Source organism: Actinia tenebrosa, unplaced genomic scaffold (genome assembly GCF_029948245.1).
Source record: "Actinia tenebrosa isolate PJP-AT-01 unplaced genomic scaffold, QUT_ActTen_1.0 PGA_scaffold1__47_contigs__length_23844297, whole genome shotgun sequence".
Taxonomy (NCBI): Eukaryota; Metazoa; Cnidaria; class Anthozoa; order Actiniaria; family Actiniidae; genus Actinia; species Actinia tenebrosa.
The window spans coordinates 19,858,383-19,880,158 of NW_028292578.1; the positions used below are offsets into that span (position 1 = coordinate 19,858,383).

The 21,776-nt window shown below is 39.3% G+C and overlaps 1 protein-coding gene and 1 long non-coding RNA gene across 4 annotated transcripts in view; one reads left to right on the forward strand and one right to left on the reverse strand.

The window, feature by feature from the left end:
* The window catches only part of LOC148910064 (uncharacterized), a 50,893-nt gene that overhangs the window by 1,963 nt on the left and 27,154 nt on the right, over positions 1 to 21,776 (forward strand). For 2 of the 3 annotated variants that reach the window (XR_016120127.1, XR_016120128.1), the window contains exon 2: positions 2,931 to 3,059. This is a non-coding gene — a long non-coding RNA (uncharacterized LOC148910064). Of the gene's footprint in view, positions 1 to 1,772; positions 2,231 to 2,930; positions 3,060 to 21,776 lie in introns of those variants that run through there. The other variant, XR_016120130.1, reaches the window with a different exon arrangement.
* On the reverse strand, positions 2,019 to 21,294 carry LOC148910065 (sacsin-like). Its single transcript, XM_089032147.1, is given in 12 exon segments — positions 2,019 to 3,230; positions 4,090 to 4,405; positions 4,610 to 11,784; positions 11,787 to 14,844; positions 14,846 to 15,900; positions 16,126 to 16,860; positions 16,863 to 17,747; positions 18,325 to 18,472; positions 19,402 to 19,512; positions 20,223 to 20,326; positions 20,761 to 20,850; positions 21,077 to 21,294. Coding segments are annotated over 10 exon segments (13,563 nt in total). The 5' UTR covers positions 20,765 to 20,850; positions 21,077 to 21,294; the 3' UTR covers positions 2,019 to 3,230; positions 4,090 to 4,117.

Genomic DNA, 21,776 nt, shown 5'->3' on the forward strand with positions numbered 1-21,776 from the left:
AATGCTTGGCAACCCATGATTGCATGGGTTTACACACGTACAAGAAGATAAATTTTTTAAAAACTATAGAGCTAGTTTTGTGCAGCCGCACGCGGGCGCAAATACAATTCATTGAATGTATTGGTCACAAGATAAGATATCAAAGAATGGTAAACGCCTTGAGCATCTACTTAAGGCCTTTCAAATAACGAAAAAGGATCTTTAGACATTTGGTACATATGAGAAAAAATTAATTCCACTGCTTGGAAACTGGAAGTAATCAATTTTGGGTGTAGCGATACATCGAGAATTAGTCCGGATGTGGTCCTCCAACGTTGTGCCAATTTTTATGCTTGTAACCAATTAAAATTGAAATGCACAATTGCGGCAACATTTTCTTACTTACGAGAGAGTTAACTGTATCATCATAGGTAAATTAAGCATTCTTCAAACTTGGCTTTGCCAATTTCATGTTAAAGTGCCCCTCACAGTAAGTACGTGCCGACCTAGATCATGTTAAGTGCACTTCACCCCTAACTCAATGTTTTCAGTATTGCATTCTACTTGAGGTGAATAGTAGTCTCCCCCACAGCCGCTTTCAGTGTCGTCACGCAACGCTTTCGCTACTCAGGGAGAGAAAGCGTTGCGTGACGACACTGAAAGCGACTGTGGGGGAGACTAGGTGAATAGTTGAATGGTGAAATATGATTCGAGTGATACATCTTGGAGATATCAAGGTTTATACTCCATTATGCTAATGATAATTCAATTTCAATAGTTAGTTTTATTTTAACATTAAAATTTAACACTTTTATTCCTTTGTCTTTGTGTGTCCACAGTTAATCAAAGCTGAAAGCAACAATTTATTAGCCTTTGCGTTTTTTATGAACTATTTCTTCAATTTCTATCTACTTCTATGCGTTTTGCTTTCCCCCCGATGTTTTGATTTAAACGATTTTTTGCGCACACTTTAAGGTGACTCGAATGAGTTTAGAGAAAATCCATCGAACCCATTTTCATAATGCTATTTTTTCGGCCTATTTTGCCGCACAACTAGTTGCGCTCGATAGATTTTCTTTTAAACTCGGCAGACGGAATGATGACCATCTGTTTATTAAGAATTTTAAGTTTCATGAAAATTTATCGATCTTTAAGCGAGCAGGACGACAATATCGTAAAAAAATATAAAAAATAAAAAAATAGTTAGAAAATCGGCCTGTAAACGCGACTCAAAAATAATATTTCGAATTTACGGTTAAAAGCCTAATGGTTTGAGCTACAACATGTGCTAAATTCAGAAAAATCCAAGTATTTTTGAAGCGATACGAAGCGAGTAATAATATACTGGCTACTTCTGCAATAAAACCTTTCAGCTGCTGTGGAATGGTTGACATTTCAGCCACGCGCGTGTCATCACTTTGGATGAATGTTAATCTCGTTGAGAATGACAAAGGCTGTGAAGTTTGAAGGAAGTATAGACCATATGAAATACGAGTGTAAGACTGGGAACGAACACCACGAACAATTAATGTTTTCAAATATATATTTTTTCATTACGAGAAAGACCATGTCTAAATTAGTAATTTCGAAAAATTCTGTTGTCAAATATTAAATCCCTGAAGAGTTATAAGCATTTGAAAAGTACCGAGAACATGATAGCGATGCTGGTAGACCCTTGGTTGTTGTTTCCATACAAGACTTTCTAATTTCAAACAGCTGTAGCTTTTTATCATTTAATTTTACTACGCTTAAATTTTGGAAGATCACTAATTTCGATAAACAATAAACTTTATTGATGAATAAAAGAATACAAAAAAGAAAAACTATATAACCTTCATATAGCTAAAGCTAGTCTAGGCAGGTTAAATTCACAGAATATACACGTAGATTTACAAAGATGTCTTTATATGTTAATAATACTAAATAATCAGAGTACAAAGAGCTGAATAGAAAATGAAAAGTAGTTCACTGAGTAGAAAATGAAAAATAGCTCATTACAGATAGACTTACTTAAAAAGTTTGAAGATCTCAGTATCATAGCGATTAATATTAAGATCGTTTAATAAAACGGTTTTGATTTCCTTTTGGAAGTTTTTTTTGGATAAACTCCTAATGAAAGGTGGTATTTGATTCCATAGACGTGCACCCACTCGCGAGAAGGAATCTTTTTGAGTGTTTAAACGTGAATATCTAGTGTAGAAATTATCACTGGCAGAAGATCTTGTTTCATAGGAGTGAATATATCTTTTATGTAAGTAAAGAGTTTGCTAATATTACTGGGAATATAATCATATTTAACATCGTACATTAGCTGTGCTACTGAATAAAAATAAAGAGATTTGATTGGTAAAATTTCATGTTCAATGAATATTGGTATTGCACTTTTAATTGATTTCACGAAAAATATTGACCTTAGAGCGCGCTTCTGCAGAATGAGCAATTTATCAGTAAGCTTTTTGCAAGCTTGACCCCAGGTACATATTCCATATATCAAGAGCGGCTGTAAGAGGGATTTATACATTTTGATTAGAGTATTTTTTGGAACAAAATGTCTCAATCTGCTGAGAATACCCACTATTAACGATATACTCTTTCTAATGAAAGCATAGTTGTCTTCTAGAATTGATGGACTAAGGGATCTCAAGGGACACGCCTTTTTTCATATGGTCTACAGTACTATTGTTCAAAACTTGTGATATGAACTGAACGAATATGAACTTTCCAAAAATCGATATCTTGTATGAAAAGGCAAGACATCAGTTATCTTCAAAAGTTTTCTTAGAAAATTCACACTTTTCAAGATCATGTCTCGCGAGTTTTGAACGGCTTTAGAGTCTTCAAACATCACAGTCTTACGTATCTTAACATGCTCTTTCCAGCTATGTTAATTATTTTTTCCGATTTACTTATTTAAAAATTACCTAATAGAAGCTTATTATTGATAAACACAGAAAACAATACTGGAAGAAATGCGTGGCCTCAATTGAGAAATTCTCGTCGCAACTGAATGGTCTATGGATTCTCGATATTCAAGTGGTTTGGACAGGAAAATATTACGCCCAAACATAAATTATCAGCAGGTAAAGCAAAGAAAAATTTAAAAGTATACAATAAAATACAATGTCAACAAATTTAAATCGGGTAAGATATACGGCAGAACTTTCATTTTCCATGTGAATCATGGAAGGCCTTGTTAAAACGTAAGTGTAGGAGCCATGTGATTTGAGCTTTGTTGTTATGTTGCATGCAACCTGTAAATAAATAAATAAATAAACAGTAAATCAATCTAAACGACATTGTCTTTGCCTTTCAAAGAGCAAACGAAATCTGTCAAAAAAATGCGGAATCTGAGTGAATTTTGGAAATGAATTCCATATGTATTTTAGCTGTTTCTTCTCTCCCATCCACCCCCCTTCTCCCCCCCCCCCCCCCCCCCCCCCCCCTACCTAGCAGTTGCGACTTCGCGTACTAATAAAAAGTGCTATAAATTCTGTACGAATTTTATCAATACGCATTCATTTTTTAAGTTTAATTAATTCAAAAATGATAAAAGGGTAAATTTAACACCGTGAAAAGATGAAAATATGATAAAACTTACTAACGTTTCGCACGCTAGATTTTCGTCGGAGTAAAATGTGTTACTATCATTTACATCTACTTATGGCGATAGAGCATTCTCTATCGTTGCGCCTAAGCTCTGGAATAACCTACCAGAAATAATAAAAAATGCTGAGACTGTTAAACAGTTTAAATCTTTAGCTAAAACATATCTTTTCAAAGAAGCTTTTGACTGATCTATTGCGTCCTTACGAAATACAGATTATGCTATCTTATTATGCTATATTAATTTTAACCCTATATTTGTTTTAACCACACTTTTATATTAGCTATATATTAATTAATTTGTTTTAGATTATCATTATTATAACATTTTAGTCTAGTTATCTATATATATATATATATTATAATTATTACGTCTTAATTATAGTTTATTTGTGATACACATTGTAAACGCATTGAGGCGTAGCGAAATGCGTCATAAAAGATGTAAATTAAATTTAGATTAAATTACTATAGTACTTTTTATCACGGTAAAGCATAATTTATTACCTTCGAACTCCCTTTTCTCATTTCCATCTCATCTCACTGACAAAAACTTTGAATCCACCTCTTGGATAATCTCTGATACGATCTCCATTGCTCGTAAAGCGGTTTCTTTGTCATACACATCATGCGGTATGTTAGGGGAGCTCACTTGATCTGGATAGCGCATGCGCATTGAATTTCCGACCTCATTTTCGAGTTGTGACGCTAGACTTTGTAGGGTGCTGTTGTTCAGTTCTCGAGCAAGCGCTGTAAGGCTGTGGGTGCTAGTCTTGTCAGCGTCTTTGGAATACTGTGCTGCTTTGAGGGCTTTCTCTGCAGACTGAAAATACGAAACAGTTTTATTATTAGAATGTAGCAACTCCTATAAAGCTCATCAAAGGCAAGATAGCCAGGTCTGGCTTGATGAAATGCAAGATCAATGTTTAAAAAACTTCGATATCAATCAAACAGAATTAAGTAGTTGAGTTGACCAAATCGTGAGACAAGCTGTAACTGTAACGATGAAACAGAAACCCCTTCATACCTGATGGCACTTGAAGCACGCCCATTCATACGAGGTTCTTTGATATTCTACATCGTTACTTGCTGCTTCCAGATCTGCTTTTGCTTGTTTGTACCACCTTCTTGCTTCACCAGGTTGAGGGTTACTTCTGTTTGAGTTCGAAGAAAAAGTAGAAAAGCCACCGCCATTATAAAAGCCAGCGCCACTATAGAAGGAAGATCTTTGGTCACTGTGATATCGTGCACGGCCTGACCAGGAATTAAAAAAGCTACTGTAGAATCCGCTGTAGCTATACCCAGATCCCCTCCACGGTCTAACGGAGTCTCCCTTTTCGAACTTTTCGATTTTTCCTTGAATGAACTGAAAAACCTTTATACAAAACTCCTCGTTTCCTGGATTTTTATCTGGATGCCAAGTAAGGAACAAACGTTTGATGATTTTGCGCCTTTTTTCTTCTGGTAGCCTCCAAGCTTCCTCTAGAATCCTTGTGATTCGGTTTAATACTTCACCAAGGTTTTCCGTTTGTTTGGATTTGTCAGAAGAAGGACCACAATATACCTCAAGCTCCGAACATTCATTACTCGACTTGTCTGGACGTTTGAACTTGTACAAGTCTGCTGCGTCCACTACGATGGGATCTTTGTCTTTTCCAATATTAATTCTGTACCGTCTAGAGCTTGCCGTAGATAAGGGTTGTCCGTCCTTGATTACCTCCTCTATGACAATTGCATAGATGTAGGTTGGAGTTCCCTCTTCTCCTCGAAGACTTGGATCATCAAGCTCGTAACCAACGTACTCACCAGGATTGAATACTGCAAAAGCGTCGACCAGCAGATGATGATCGTCAATATGAATGAAATTTCCAGCTGGTGGGAAATAAGATGACTTTGCTTCCAGAAAGGAGTTGTCCTCGCGTACTCCCAATTCATCAAGGAAACACTTAATTTTGTGTGGCATTAAAGAAAGCATAATTGGAAGATGGGTCAACATTTCTTTTCCTAAAAGATCCCCTGTCATCCTGTCTACAATTATAGCCACTCGTGAGAAGTATATCTTGAGGTCTGCTCCTTCTTCAACGTATATCTTCCAAGTCTCAAGTTCCCCACATTCTTCTTTCTCTCCAAAGCAAGAAACGTTGGCCTCGCTGTCGCGGATGGTTTTGCCATTGCACACAAGCCTTGTTTGAAGGTGTGAAACACCATAAACGAAGATACAAGACAACTTTTGTCGTACATTTGTCAAGATATCACTACTTATATCCACTTCATTTTCGTAGTTGGAATGTCTAATCATACGAATCAGTCCATGGCAGAACTGCCCTGATGTCAAAATCTCCCGAAGTTCTTGTGCTGTGCTGGAACAAGAAAGTGCCTGATTTTCTTCCACCAAGGTTTCACGAACTACTGATGTAAGCATAAGAGGACGTACGGGCTCGGGAAGATTTTTAACCAGCATTTCGTCGTTGGATACTTCTAGATGACACGTTTCTAGTTTTACTAGCAGCAACCTTTCAAAGCACTTGATTCGCTCCTTAAAGTTTGGAGCATCGTTAAACACTAAGTGAGCTGATCTTTCTAAAACCACAAACGGCTTGTTCCCATCATCAGGATTTCGTTTCTCTCCTGGCAAATAGAGTGGAGAGATTTCTGGGGCTTGAACTTCTTTCATCTTCGCTATCGTCTCAAATAAACCTTTTGTGGCTTTAAAAGCATTGCGTATCTCGTTAGGGTGAAGCTTCTCGTCACCAGATTCATCGTGTATATTCTTCAGTACCATCGAATACTGTGCTGCAGTGATGTTGGTTGTACCAAGATTTTTGAACAGCTCTGCGTAAGCTCCTATTTCAAGGGGAATCATGTACAGATATGGCGGGATTTCTTGGTCTGATGTGATATCCACGGCCACTTGGATAGGAAACACAAATCGATTGCCACCATCAACTACGATGCAGCGGATGTTCTTCAAATCATCAATGACTTCTTCATTTCCATAGTAGATTCTTTGCAGATACTCGTAAATGCTTGTCATTATTCCGAGTACTAGGCGAGAGTTTTCAAGACAATCTTTTCTCTCCTTGTTTTCGGTGGGCTTCTTTTGGGTAAGCACTTTGCAGATGGTTTCACAATGAGTGACCACCATATCAACAGTTGGGTTTTCAAGAATCCCTAATCGTTGGAAGATCCTTTCTTTGTAGTTTCTATGATGATTCAATTTGTGGTTACCTTCGTAATTTGGATTTACTCTATAACAATGCAATGGGTTGGCACTGGACGGCAAAAGGTTTGCACTTGTCCAGCAAATGTAATGATCATTATGATAATTAGAGGCTACAGAATCTTTAAAACAGATGTAGGGCAAGCCACTTGGTTTCATGCCATACTGTTTATGCAGACATTGTAGCCGACTATCCACACTATCCACACTATCCACACTATCCACACTATCCACACTATCCACACAAGGAAAGATGAAACAGATTTCTTTCACATACTCCAAAAGTGCACTTGTTGCGACGTTTTCTAGTTGGAAAAGGTGTCTGACAAGAGTATCTGATTTATCCTTTGTTGCTTCACTCGGTCTTGTCTTGGCTTCAGTTTCTACTTCCTTGGCAAACTGTAAGAATTGTTCGTCAGTGACTTCATGGATGAGCCCTATCCGACGTACAAAGTGCAGCCATTCAACTTCACAAAAGAGTTTAGGAAGAAATACATCTTGTTTGTTTTGAAACATCGCTTTGAAGACTTCATTGAAAGGGTCGTAAAAACTAGACGCGGTTTTAAAAGACCCACTCTTATCTGGAATAAACTTCAACTTACGGAGCTCTTGTAACAGCTTCTCCCTATCCTCGGACTTTTCATCATTTCTTGGATCCTTTAGAAAAATATCTGAGTCTGAGCCCGTTAACAAACTTTGAAGAAACTTTAAATGCTCAAGTCTTGCCTCTTCACTCATTTCATGAAATTTCTCAAATATAATGTCGCAGTACAAGTCAATGGCGTTCTTAGAATCACATCCCAAGAAGGCATAAAGGTCTTTCAATCTATAATCTTCTTTTAAAAACGCAATCCTTGACTTTTCTTGCCAGATATGCATGTCGTCCTTGGGAATCGAATCGAAAAGCACTATTGCTTGCATTTCTTTGATGCTAATTGATTCACCATGTATAGTTGTGTAGAAAGGAAGGGCCTTCAGATCTTCGCTGTCTTCGCTGTTGAATAGCTTTATCTGTTCGCTGAAAAAATGCAGCACACTTTCGCAAGCAAGGTTCTCTAGACCATGAAGGGAATTGGGTTCCCTCTTTAGCTTTTGTACAATAACTCTTAAAATAGATGTTGGATCATCTAAACCAGCCACAATTTGCCTTGCCGTTTTGCTATAGAAGGGACTATAAGATCCACCATCCAGTATTCTGCAGTTCAATTTAGGAAGCCCCATTTTCTCAAGACTCGTTCTTAGAAGAGAAGTATACGTACTAGTGAATTCCCTTCTATAGGATTCAAAGTGAATCACAGACTTGGCCGACGCTAGAGGGAATAGGAGATGTCTATCCTTTGAAGAATAACCTTTTTCTGTTTCGGTAGCTGGAAGAAGACACCATTCATTGACAGGTGACAAGGCTTCTTGCAAGATACGTTTGCGCTCCATTTTCTCATTGTGGCGCATTTCTTCTGAAGTTGAACCCTTCGGTACTTCATTCTCCATGTTTTTTTTCTTCTCTTCAAGGTGTTCATCGATGAGTTTCTTCACATATTTTGAAAAGAATCTCCACACATGCCAAATCCAATGTTTGTTTGGAATCTTCTCTCTATCTTCTGGATCCCAGATAACATATTCATTGGTGGATTTGTAGACGCCCTTGTTCAATTCTCTTGGAAGAAGATGAGCAAATGCATTGATGTCAAAATCTTTGAAAACTGGGGACGTCGTATGACCATCTTTGAGGCAGAAAACCGTGTTAAACATCTCACGGTGTACAAACATTGAGCTGCAATGAGGAAGTATCTCAGAGTAACCACTCTGAAACACTGGAAAGTTTCTACTTAAGACACGAAGAACGCCATCTTGGGTAAGGAGCAATGGAAGACCATCAAGAAGTTGACAAAAGTTTTCGTCTTGACTGCAATATTTGAGAACCATAAGCAAGTTGTCGACACTTTCAAATGGAGTATCTTTAATACCCAAAGGCAGGCATCCAACGTTACACAGCTGGTTTGGGGCGTCGTATGTTCCAAAGAAATGAATAACATCGGCCGATGAGATAAGGCTTACATCCACTTTGGATTTCTTGAAACACTCGTACACTCTCATTGGCATACAAAGAAGGTTGAAGCCCACAGCAAGAAGAGTGTCTCTCAAACTTCTACATCTTTTCTTCGCTCTTTCCTTCTTTTTGTAATCATACGTTGAGTACTCTTTTGGCAGGTTCTCTATCAAAATACCAAAAAAAGCCTGGTCTGGACCTTCTCCCGTTGGTGGCAGCCACTCAATGACCACTTGCTCTTGCTCATTCGTGTTTCTAACTTGACGTAGAACTGGAAGTAGACGAACGCGTTTTGCATCCATATAACGATATACTTTCTTGGCCAGAGTCTCCCAATACAATTCACGGGACGACAGAGAAGGGAATAAATCTGCATAGCATGAATTAAGCATTTGCTCCGCATCATCTCGACTGCAACTTAATTTTGTTCTATTGGCATTCACTGGCAATAAGATCAGTTGCCTCACCTCATCTAGTAAGGTTACATAGCATGGCGCAATCACTTGTCGTAGTAATGCATCATTCCAGTTACTCCTGTAATCATTACCTCTGTCATCTCGCCAGAGGCTTCTACGATCTTCATGGTTTAGAGCAAAATGCCCATTAATGTGAACTGGTAGGCCTGTTTCAAAAGGAAGGGGTAAGAAACAGAAGGCTTTTCCGGGTGGATTTTCAATGGAGGGACTGATCAACGATGCCACACCTCCACGCGGCAATAGGCCCAGATCACCTTTTTGGAATGCCTTGATTACAGCATCTGGAATTTTCTTTGGGTTTTCAAAACCAATCTTCTGAACAACAAACCATCTCTGAGTCAAACCCTCACGGTCTTCCAGATTAACAACATAGGATACTTGGTGTAGAGGGACATCGGAAATCGACATTGCTCCATCCTGTAGACGTTTTCTAATTTCGCTGACACGAGCAGCAAAATCTCGTCGTTTTTCTTCGTCTTCTTCTGATAGCGATGCCTTAACGCTGTATTTTTCGGTCATGTTTCCAGTTTCCTTGTCAATCTCACAGACTGAGATTTCTTTCACGTTGTTAACAAAAAGAAGAACGTCAAGCATTTCATTTTTGAAGGAATCAAGCAAGTTATCGAGATCTTTTGTCGTTATCGGAGTGTCGCAGATTTTTGACTCCTTTGCCATTTCCTCGTTGCGAAGAGGAAAACGAAACATTGTTCCGTTTTTAATTGGAAAATGTTCGCCAAGGTAGAAAGGAAACACATCGGTGAATATTTTTTTAAGGTACGAAATATTGTCATACCTAACTCCAGGACTTGACTCATCTGCACCAGGAGCGAATTTCAGATTCGGATCAAACACGCACATTACTTCTCCAATCTCGTCTCCTTGAGAAACAAAAGTTGGCGCGTCGGTCAGATGATAAACTGCATTAAATCCCACACCATACTGACCAGTTTTGTTTGGATCATCTCCTTTACTTCCTTCGCCAAGATTCTGTATTCCCTCGATGTCACTCTTTGTGAATGGTGCGTTGTTGTAAACGCACAAAGCAGGCCCTTGGAGGGGCTTCCAGCACTCTTCAAAGACTCTCTCGTCTGCATGTTTACGAGGATCCTTAATAAAACAGACTTTTGTTGCTTTTGCATCGTCTGCGTTTTGGAGAAGTTCCTTCATAATTGATTTGCCGCAAGGATATCCCGTTAATATCCGCTTCAGCCTGTTGGTAAGCTTCTCTTTTTGTCCAAATGCAATGCCAAATGTGTGCTTGCGAAGCGTTTCCTGTCGTCTTGTGTTTGCCCCAAGTGTGATGCAATCCTTTGGTGGTATATCTTCATTTGCATATACGACTCCTTCCTCATTGGGCATCCAAAAGCAGTCCTTTACACAGACATCTGTTGATGGTTTCATAATCCTCTTCGAATCAGGGAGGAAAATAGTTCCATACTTCTTAACCGCTTCAACTGCTGTGACCTTCTCCCCTTCCATGGCGTGTGCCAGAAGATTCAAAACGTTTGTCACCTTTATAAGTTCTTCTGTAACTGGATTCTCTTGATAGTTATTTTTCACCTCTTCAAGTGCTTTGATGTAATCTACGATTTCAAAGGATTCTCGAACACCAACACTCTTAAACAATTCTCCAAACTTGAGGTCATAGTTATGGAGCACTGGGATCAAGTATGGTGGATATTCAATTTGGGAACGGAATGCTACTTTGCTGAATGAAAATAATTGCTTCTCTCCAAGAATAAAAGTCAGTGGCTTTAAAAAGCTCACGACGTCCTCTCTTTCTGTTTCTAAACTGGTCTGAAAGTAAGAATATAATGTTTCAAAAGCTGTCTTAACCTCGTCGAAGAGTGTACTGTTGCTTTTTAAAACCATTGCTTCAGCTGTTGCTATCACATTTTCCATCTGTGTTTTAACTTGATTGAGAAAAGTCTTCGTGATTACTAAAAATCTTTTAACTTTTGTGGGAACCTGGCCACACCCATCCTTTGTCTCATCCAGGATTGGTACACTTGCGCTGGCCAAATACTTTACCGCTTTCGGGTAAAGTTCTGATGCAGATAGAAAAGTGCATGTCGCGTAATCATCTCCTTTCCATTTGAAAGGGAAGGTTTCAGGTTTTTTCATTATCGGAAGGAACTGAACTCGTTGCAGTCTCGTCTGAACATCTGTGTCAACCTTATGATCGTTATCCAGTTTCCTATCAATGAAGGTAAGAATCATCTTCGTTCTTTCTAAAGCTTTTTGGTAGGGAACAAGACTTTTGACGCTCTCGGCTCTTTCTATCACTTCGTCCCACTCAAGGTCATCATCTCGCATACCAAATCTCTTTAACGTCACTAAACGTTCCTCCGAAGTAAACTTATCTCCATGAGGAAATCTCCCGTCTTCAGGGCTGAACAGTTGCGCCGCTTTGCCACCGGGATTGAGAAGTTCTTTAGGGTACTTTAGTTGACGCCCAATGGTGAAGAAGGAATACAACGATGGCTTCTAACGAGTTTCCTCAGTACCTCTGAAGTGTCGTCAAGAGCGTAGAGAACGAGTTCGTTTCTTAAATCTGCGTTTATTGAATCAATGTAGGGAAAGAACACTTCACTGAAAAAACGTTCTTTGTTGTAACACATCTTTTGTATCCCATTTTGTAGTTCATATCTTTCAAAGGATCTCGATATATCTTCAGGCAGGTCAACTACAATGGTATTTGTACCTTCCAAACTGGTCTTGAATAGGTCAAATGCGACCTGCCCAATCGGTTGCACCCTTCTAAATGCAGGCTCCAAAAACACGACATTCTGCATACTGGTCCATTCATGACCATCTGAAAACAGCTCTGGATGTTCATAAAATAATGAACTGTAGAATCGGGAAGCGATCCCATGGCAGTTTGTTTGTACATCAGAGCATCTTGGCCACAACGAATGAAATATGTATCCATTGCTCGATGACAAGTCTTTCATGTCATCCAGCATGCTGATGTATGTCTGACAAACAACTTCCCTCATAAGAACATCGTTCCATACTGCACCTTGGTCTGTCTTGTCTTCTTCTGTTCTTTCACGTAGATAACGTCTGTTGTCACTGACAGCAAAGCAACCGTTGATATGGACTGGAAGACCACTGTGGATGGGTAATGGAAGGAAGCAAAACACACTACCATTATTCTCGTAATTACCCCCATGGTCGACAGGCTTAGTTATTGGAACAGGCACATAGTTTCCTGCGTGCACTTCTGTAAGCTTCGCTGCTACTCCTGCTGTAGGAAGTAAGCCTTTGTTCCTTGATGCCATTTCCAAAGCTTCTCCTTTTACCATACAAGACGTAACCAGCCATGAAACTTGAGTCCCTTCTGAGGCAGCAAAAGCAGCTAAATACTCTTTACCCTGATCTGATAAGGCACACTGACAGTTAAGTATCATGGAAGACTTCATTAACACTCTACTCGGAGAACTGAAGTTTTGATTCATTTGGTTTTCCATAAAAGACGAGGATACTTTCAAAACACTGCTTTGCTTCACAAACTCTTGTTCTTCACTTGGCAACTGCTGCACAGAGTTTGACAATGAAACTTCATTTTGGAGTTGGTGCACTACCCTGCTGCATGACTTTGAGATACGAAATAACTCGACTGGCTGTGGAGATTCTGTGCTCTCATTTCTCAAGTGGTACACAGCAACTTGAAGTACATTCTGAGTGAACAGTAACAAAGATTCTGCTCCATGGAAAAGAATTCCCAGCAACTCTTTTACCTGGTTCCCATCGTAGTGAAGATTCTTGATTCCACTTTTTAATGCCTGACTTGCTGTTCTAAGTGGCAATCGAAACAAAGTACCATTGTACGATTTCTGCTGTGCTCCAGGTCGAAGGTCGCAGCCAAATATCCCATTGTACGGCTTGAACTGATTTTCCAGCCTGCGAAGCTTCCTCTCTCCCATTCTTAGCTTGATTCCAGGCTTGCTCTTGTCTCGTATTCCCTTTCCAAGGTACGTGGTATGAGGGTCGAGAATCACGATAGAGTTTCTACTGACAAAGCTTGGAACATCTGTTAAATTGTAAACAGAGTTAAACCCAAGACCAAAACGTCCAATCTTTCTAGAATCTTCCTTCTTAGTGGCTGCGTTGAGTTTGACGATGTTCTGGAAATCTTCATCCGAGAATACGGCATCGTTGTAAGCCCACAGGGCGGGACCTTGACATTCTTTCATTCCTTCGTCTATCAAGCGTGTCATGCAATCCTCGTTTGTTCGCTCATCGTACAAGAATCGTACCTCAGTGGCCCCTGCATCATCAGCGTTCTGTATCAGTTCTTTGGGCACAGACAACCCGTCAGTATACCCATCCAACAGCCCACGAAGCCTGTCTAACAGCGACTCCGACTGACCGAAACTTTCTCCCAGTTCAAGCTCTTCTGCCCCAAGTATTCTACTCATTAGAGTGGGGACTCCTAAAAGCTCAGCAGTAGTATCGGGTATATTTTGATGGATAAAGCTGATCTTTACATCATCTTGGTCATCAATATCACTGACCTCATGTCCTTGTTTGAGCCATTCTCGATCGCAGTAGGTACATTCTTCAACTGGTTTCATTTCCAGTCTCACGTCATCCTCAACATGAACAGGAACTAGAAGCCTTTCTCTGACATCAGTATCAAAGGGCTGTCCATTTGTAGGTTTAAGCTCGTTTAGGATGTCAATGGCGAGTTGCAAATCACGCTTAACATCCACTGACAGGTCTGTGGTGCGTGGTGATTCATGCTTTTCTCTGATTTTGAGCAGCACGTTGAGCAGCAAATCTGCATCGCAACTTTGTTTCATCCCACATCTTGTAAAGATCAGGCTAAATTCTCTCGTTTCTGATGGTAGAACACGGACGTATGGTGCCAAATTAATCCAACAATTCTCTAAAACAACATCTGATAAAGTGCAGAACCCCTCGCCATTCCATACCCACTCTGCCAGCTGTAGTTCTCTCATCCCATCGATAACATCTGTGGCCCGTATATTGCTAAGGTATCCATAAATTTCTCTAACAGCACCAATAAAATTGCTTTTGTCTTCAACGTGGTAAGAAAACACTACATTTTTAAGATGCTTGAGAACATCTGTCGTGCATGGATTTTGGTGCCATCCAAAGTATGTCGAGACGTTTGACTCTCTAGGCATATTTACCAGGAGTTTGACGCTACCAATAACGTTTATGAAATCATGTGATGTCATATCTTTGGGGCAAGAAAAAATCCCGGCATTCTCTACACCTTTCAGAGGGAGATGAGTGGAATAAGTATTTGGTTTCGTCCTCAAGACTGGAACCCAAATCGTGGAACGTAGGCCATTACCAGCTGCCTGAAGAAGAAGAGGATTCTTTTCTAGCAGTTGTAGAAGGCCTAAGGATTTGATTCTTGCTTTGTCAATATTTTGGATGTTATTTATCATATTAGCACTGTTCAAAACATCACATGGAGTGATCTTTTCTTGGCCTTTCATACCCAAATTCTTCAAATGAGCATTAACTTCAGGTTGTGAGTAATACGACGTTTTCCGGAAATACCTCTTCACCCAGGAAAATTTTTGTAAGAAGATCATCTTCAGGATTAAACAGTTCGGTGGGCTTCTTCCTCGAGTTGCCACTAGACACAACAAATGACAAACACTGTAGCTTTTGTTTGATGCACCTTAATTCCTCCCCATGAAGACTACCAAACCGTTCAAGGGTGTACTTGGCCAGCACGTCAACCTCCCTTTGAGCATAGTTGTTACGCAAAGCATCGTCCAACAATGTCTTCAATAAATCAATGAGTGTCATTTGGAAAGTGTTGAGCAATTGAGCAAGAGCTCGGCTGCTGCGATCTCTCAGGTCCAGTAAGTCGGTGAATACAGACACAGCTGGCAAATCATCGACTGGAGCTCCAATATTCACTTCCTCTAGTGACACGAAACGCGACAGTCTCTCTCCACAACCAACATATGTTTCAAACAAGGGTAGTTGTCGTAGTAAAAATGTTTCATTCGGTGTTAGACTCGATAAACTTGACAGAAATGTTCTGAATGAACGAATCTTGTCAGCAGGTAGTCCTCTCATCTTCTGTAATAGGTCGTCCTTTCTCTGGGGACTTTTAAAAATGACTCCTATGGCCTGAAGTACCCCCTTTGGACTTGCCGGATTAACGAAAGAAGGAACTAATTGCGGGTAATGCCGAATGCACTCTGGAAGATCTTTCAAGATGGTTATACCAAGATCCTCCAAGACGTGACGTACTGACTCATCAATACTTTCGCCGTTGAAAGAAGCAAGAACAAGACTGGATGGTCGCTGAATTCTTGCAAGATGTACCTCGCTCTGATTGGACAACGGGGTCACAGGAACAAGAGGAAGCCCGATAAATGCATCTAAATCAGACGTCGAGTGTGCAAAATGTCTACCAAAATACTCCCACAAGGTCTTCAACCATTCAATTGCTGGGTGGTTGGATTTTCCAGGGTGCCAGGTCACGTGATCTTCTGAGCCTAACCAATCAGAAGGCAGCGTTTGGTGGAGATGCCGTATAACAGCTTCTTTGTTGAAGTAACATAACTGCGTATGGCCTGCAAAAAAGGATACTTTTAATAATCAATTAATTTCAACAAAGTTTCGAAATTTTGTAATTCCATATTTTACAATTAATGCATGCTCAATTACAGTAATTACATATAATCATCACTAATTGAACATTTCATTATCGAACATTAATCTGGCCGTGGACATCAGCTAGCATTATCATCAATCATCATCACTGATGATTGACACTCATTTTTAGTCTGATTAGTTACCTTTCTCCACTGCCTTTTTCAATTTGTCTGTTACAATGTCATCCAAATCTGTATCCAAGAACATTCTCTGTAACCCTGGCAACAGTGACTTTGGGTGTTCAGCGGAATCAACGTAAATTGGATCATCTCTTCCTCCTCTGAATGCTGTGAATGTCTTGTTAGATAAGGGTAGTAATTCGAGACCTCCAAGTTCTGTGAAGTTAGAATCACTGAGAACAAACTTCAAAAGTAGGATCTTGTCCTGGTGGCTCAAACAAGAGTAGCAAGATGGATATGCCTTTAAACTCTCTCTCAATATCTTTGGGGCGACATAATTTATAGTGCGGAATTCCTGCAGGGCTGTTTTTACATGTGCTGGAACTGTGACAACCTTTTGGTCCGTTCTGTTAAGCAGGTCGATCACAATTCGCCTCATGGACTGATCACTTTTCTCTATACTGTCAAGGAGAGCTTCTTCCACTTTGCACCAGCCTCCGCCATTAGCATCCGTGTGCAGTACTTTAGATTGCAGCAGGATTTCAAATAATGGCTGCAGAATGCTCTTCCATTTTACATCAACTTTGTTTACGTCTGGCCATGCACTGTACGTATCACTTGTGGTCATCATTTGTCGTGGTTCTTCTTCTGACAAACATGAAATGACATGGAGAATAAGCTCAGCGTAGGCCTTGGGCAGCACTTCCTGCAACAACCCTTTGTTCCACAGCAATGACTTGTCTGTAAGGGTTGGATTGTTTCATCTTGATCAGCACTTGGCCATTTCAGATGACGACGGTTCTGACTCAAGGCAAAGAAACCATTAACATGAACAGGCAGACCTGTCAGGCTTTTGCTTTCTAGCGGCAAAGGTAAGAAGCAGAAAAGATGACCCTTTGGTTCTTCGAAATCATCAGCGTCTTCTTCGATCCTCAACGGCTGGGTTGCAATTGGCAATGCAACGCCAATCCACGGCATATAACTCAGAGAGGCATCTCGTATCAGCTCTTTCATTGTCACCGAAACATCGCTGCCGCTGAAGAGGTTTGAGATGACAAAGGAGTGCTCTGCCTTACTGCTTACCCCATTGTTGTAGTGTACTGTTTCAATGGTAAGAGTGTAGGTCTTTTTCACTTCAGGAAAGGAACCACCTGAAAGAGCTGAGACATTTTCTTGTACTTTGGTACTGAATTGTTTTCTCGCTTCCCTGACTTCTGCCAAGCAGTCGTCTGAGATTCCAACGTGGAATAGTTTTCTAGGCTGTGAAGAGTCTGCCTCTCTCTCATAAATTTCGATCCGTTCAAGATTCATCAAAAAAAGTAGAATCAAATGGGCATCTTTCTCAAAGCACTCAAACAATCCTTCCATCTTTTCTTGCGAATAAATGGTGTCGGACAACTTGGAACTTTCTTGTCTTAATGGCAAACGAAAAAGTGTCCCTTCATAGCTACCTCGTTCGAACGATTCATCATTGCAGCCAAAAACACCTTGGTATGGAAGAAAATGATCTGGAATCGTCTGCATATTTTTTCGATGATTTTTCAAATGCCATTTTCGACCTGATCTTTTACCATCGTTATCACTGAAGTATTTCTCCTCGGGATCGATTATCGCTACACTATCACCACTGATAACACTTGGAAGGTCTTCAGGAATGAAAAAGAAATGTTGACATAAGCTGAGTAGACAGCGCAGGGAAAAACTTGGAAATAACGCCATTTCTTAAAATGTTCTTTGACCTCATTCCCCACCCTTAACTTGAGGAAATCCCAATCCTCCTCTCCTCTTACCCATTTCCGGCGAGGAAAGGGGGTATATCTTCAAATGGGTATTGTTATAGTACAACTTTTGACCCCGCTCTGGAAAAAAATTCTTAAAATAACAAAATGTCTGGCGAGCTCTGTTCACGAATATTCAAGTGTTCCAGGAAAGTTCAGTGGCCAACCCTGGATGGGTCGTTTTGTTCATTTCCATAACTATGTGACCCAGTCATACAACTAGCTATCATTCAAGACTTTGGCTTCTGTCAATCCAATTTCGAATGGTCTGAGTTTGTACTTTTTCATTGACACAGACCAAGAAACCAGAGGTGACATTGGTTGTGTTGGTTGCACAACCATGAAAATGGATGTAACAAAAAAAAAAAGAAAAAGAAAAAAAGAAAAGAAAAACAGCGCAGGATGTATGAATTCAAAAACTCTGGGAGTAATAATGTTTGTATACCTGTCATGTGAAAAACAGATTTAAATCCAAGACCAAATCGTCCAACTTTCGTCGGGTCCTTTTCCTTGATGCTCTCACTGAGCATCCTGACGCCCTTCCAGTCATTAGTAGAGAATATTGCATTGTTGTAAGCATACAATGCTGGGCCCTAGATAAATATTAATAGAATAAAATAATAGATCATTTCGCAGTGTGACACGCCCAACCGTGGCCACCCAACTTCTGAATTCTTTCCTGTCAAGTGTTTTCATCAATTAAAAGACTTTTTCCGAAAGTATCCAGAATTAGCCAGCAGAGGACCAAAATAGGTATCATCTACGCAAATTCCTAGCCATATATCTATAAATTTTTGTTGAAATAATTTTAAATGTTTGCGGTCACGTTAAGTGATTTCACGTGCAAATGCACAAATTTTCACTGTCTGATTACCTAACAATAAGTACAACAATTAGTTGGGTGGCTACGGTTACGCATGTTGCACTATAATTGGGCGTAATATTTTCCCATTTCAGACCACGTGTCAATTCCCTACTAGAGAATTAAATTATATTCTTTGTTTGAGTTGTATCCAAATTCATTCTTCTCATGCCCAACCATGAAACAAAAAAAGTATACTCTTGGGAATGACACATGATCTGAAATCAAAAACATTGCACTCAAGTTAAAGATCTCTGTATTTAAAAGCTGGTCATTACTCAGATTCTGCAGTAATACTTTGCACAAAAATGATCAATTGACCTAAGAGTGCGTTTAAAATCTTTCAATCTGGATCATCAGGATCCAGCTAGTCAAGTCAATATGATCCGACACAAATAGTTCGATTATATCAAGGAATCAGGAATCCAGGAATTTTAGTCAGTTTTACTAGGAATGCGAGGAATTGGGGGGGGGGGGGGGGGGGGGTGGGGCATGACTGTTACTAACTATATACTGAGAAATTTGAGCAAAAGGGAGGTGACTATATAGTCACCTATTTTACCACCCCTGGATCCGCCCCTGCTTCAATGTGCTCAACTGAATGAGTACAATAATATTGGCCAAACCAAATTCTATAAGACTTAATGATGTACTACCTACCTGAAACTTAGCCAGGTCTTGCGTATGCAGTTTTTCTGTGCCATATGAATGATGGTCATATAAGAATTTTACTTCTTTGGCTTTAGCATCTTCAGCATTTTGAATGAGCTCCTGTTATTATATTTATAAGTTAAAGAGTCACTTAATAGCAGCCACAAGCCATACCCAAAATATTAAAATAATTAATGCACCAATAAAAATTTTATTCTGATAAATTGGTAGTATGAAACATCAGTACTGTTACAAACATTTTTACACGAGTGTTTACAGTTAGTTAATCTTTCTTATTTTAAATTTCTCCTGTACTAATAAATTTATCGATCATAGTATATTTTAATTAGCCCGACCACTACTATCATCTCCCTGCGTGATAATTAACGAGAATGGTAATTTGACCCTGATGTTGCATATAATTGTTTTCATTCTATAATTTGATTGGTTCTTGATGTCTAGGTAATAATTAGTAATCACACTTTAAGGGTCAACTAGAGCTGTTTATGTCTGAATCCATATAAGAATATATCTAAATGGTAATAAGATCGTGAGATCCTCTGCCTTACAGATTAGCCCCTTAACACCTGAATAATTAGTTTTTGTTTTGTTTTGTTTTTTTTTTTTGTTTTTTGGCTGACTGACGTACCCCCCACACGGAGGAATTTTTTTAAGACCTCCCCCATACCCCTGGAAATTCCAATTTTCTTCCATACAAACTCAAACTAATTTTTTTTTCCTTCTCTGACCTCCCCCCTTACTCTTCAGAAATTCCAAATTCCTCTGTGGGGTGGGTAATGGATAATTTCTGGAACTACACAACAATATACCTTAAGTATTTGACCATCATCAGGATACTGATCAAGAATTCTCTTGATTTGTTGGATAAGTGATGGCTGAATACAGTTAAAATCCTCAAAGTCACTTTCCCCACCTTTTGAAAGCAAACAAAAATTTAATAATGGACTGTTGGTTGGGGGGAGGCGCAAAGGTAACCTTTTGTAATATTAATTAGCCCCCAACCAAACATTTTTGTGCCAACACCGAACTATAGATAATAAACGTGTATATGTAAAACGTGTTGAAACTATGAGAACATGCTAAAACAGAAGTGAAATACCATCACCCTGCTTGTCAGTTAGGCAAGTAAAATCCATTTGACATGGCATGCCAAAGAGGTCAGAGTATATATGAAGAAATTTTTTTCTACTTATACCCTTGTTAATTTTAGACCAAAAAGATTTTGGTAAGTCTTATATATCAAAAGTTTTATAACGTTTCACAATATGTAATATATTTTGAATTCCAAAGCCTTAAAATTAAGTAACGGTAAGAGCGTCTTATTAGTTTTGTTAATTTTATACTTACTCATTTTACTTCCGCTACCAAAGGTTCTTCAATGCAACCCATACTTTCATTTATATTCAAAATCAAATCCTTGGGAAGTGCTAAAATTTCCTACAGAAAAGTAAATAGAATATAAAATAAGAGCCTTTTGATATTATCGTTTGTCAATAGAATAACATTAATTAAATAATTCATATCAATGCTTTGACTTTTGAAAGCTGTGAATGAATCAAGAAGCTGGCAGCCTTATTTTTTAGCCTGGCCATAATATCAAACTAAAAGTGAATGCCCGGAGTGAATGACGATTGAATTTAATATAACTGACCGGCTTACTTACCAATCAAAGGCTGCCAATCGATCAGAAAAGACTTCAATACTGAGAAAGAAAAGATTCTAAACTAGCGCAAACGGGTAGTGATAGATCGCTAGTCGACTACCACATCATGACTTTCTTTTCTGCTTCTTGTCTCAACACACCAACATCGCCTGCTCATCGATCGCAGTCTTCTGGATTTCCCAGAAATTCTAAACTCGCACGTGATATTGTCATGCGGCGATATGTCAATCAACTTTCGCCTTTAATTTAAGCGAAATCACGCTCAGACAGCTGCGCTCGTCTGACAGAGCAGCAATTTCGAATTCTACTTTCAAATTACAGTTCAGATGTTTTAATATTCTGCAATATTTTATCGCTAGCTTCAAATAAAACTTTCTAAATTGAAATTTGATACTGCACATTGTTAACGTTGTGATTGCGAGGAAGGGGTCGTCCCCCTCGTTCCTTACACTATAGTCTAGGCTCGTACCGTTGGCTTTTCACTGGAGGAATGAAAACCGGAGAACCTTTGTAACAAGGAAAACCAAGGAAAACACAATAACTATGAAGCGCAAACTCAAATTCGATTTTAGTCGAAACTATCGACCAAGCCGAGTTACTTCATTTTCGTTACCATGGTTACCATGCATGACTCCTCAGGCCTTTTCAGTTACGGAATTGATATCCGAAACCTTTTTTTTCACAGCATGTCTTGACAAGC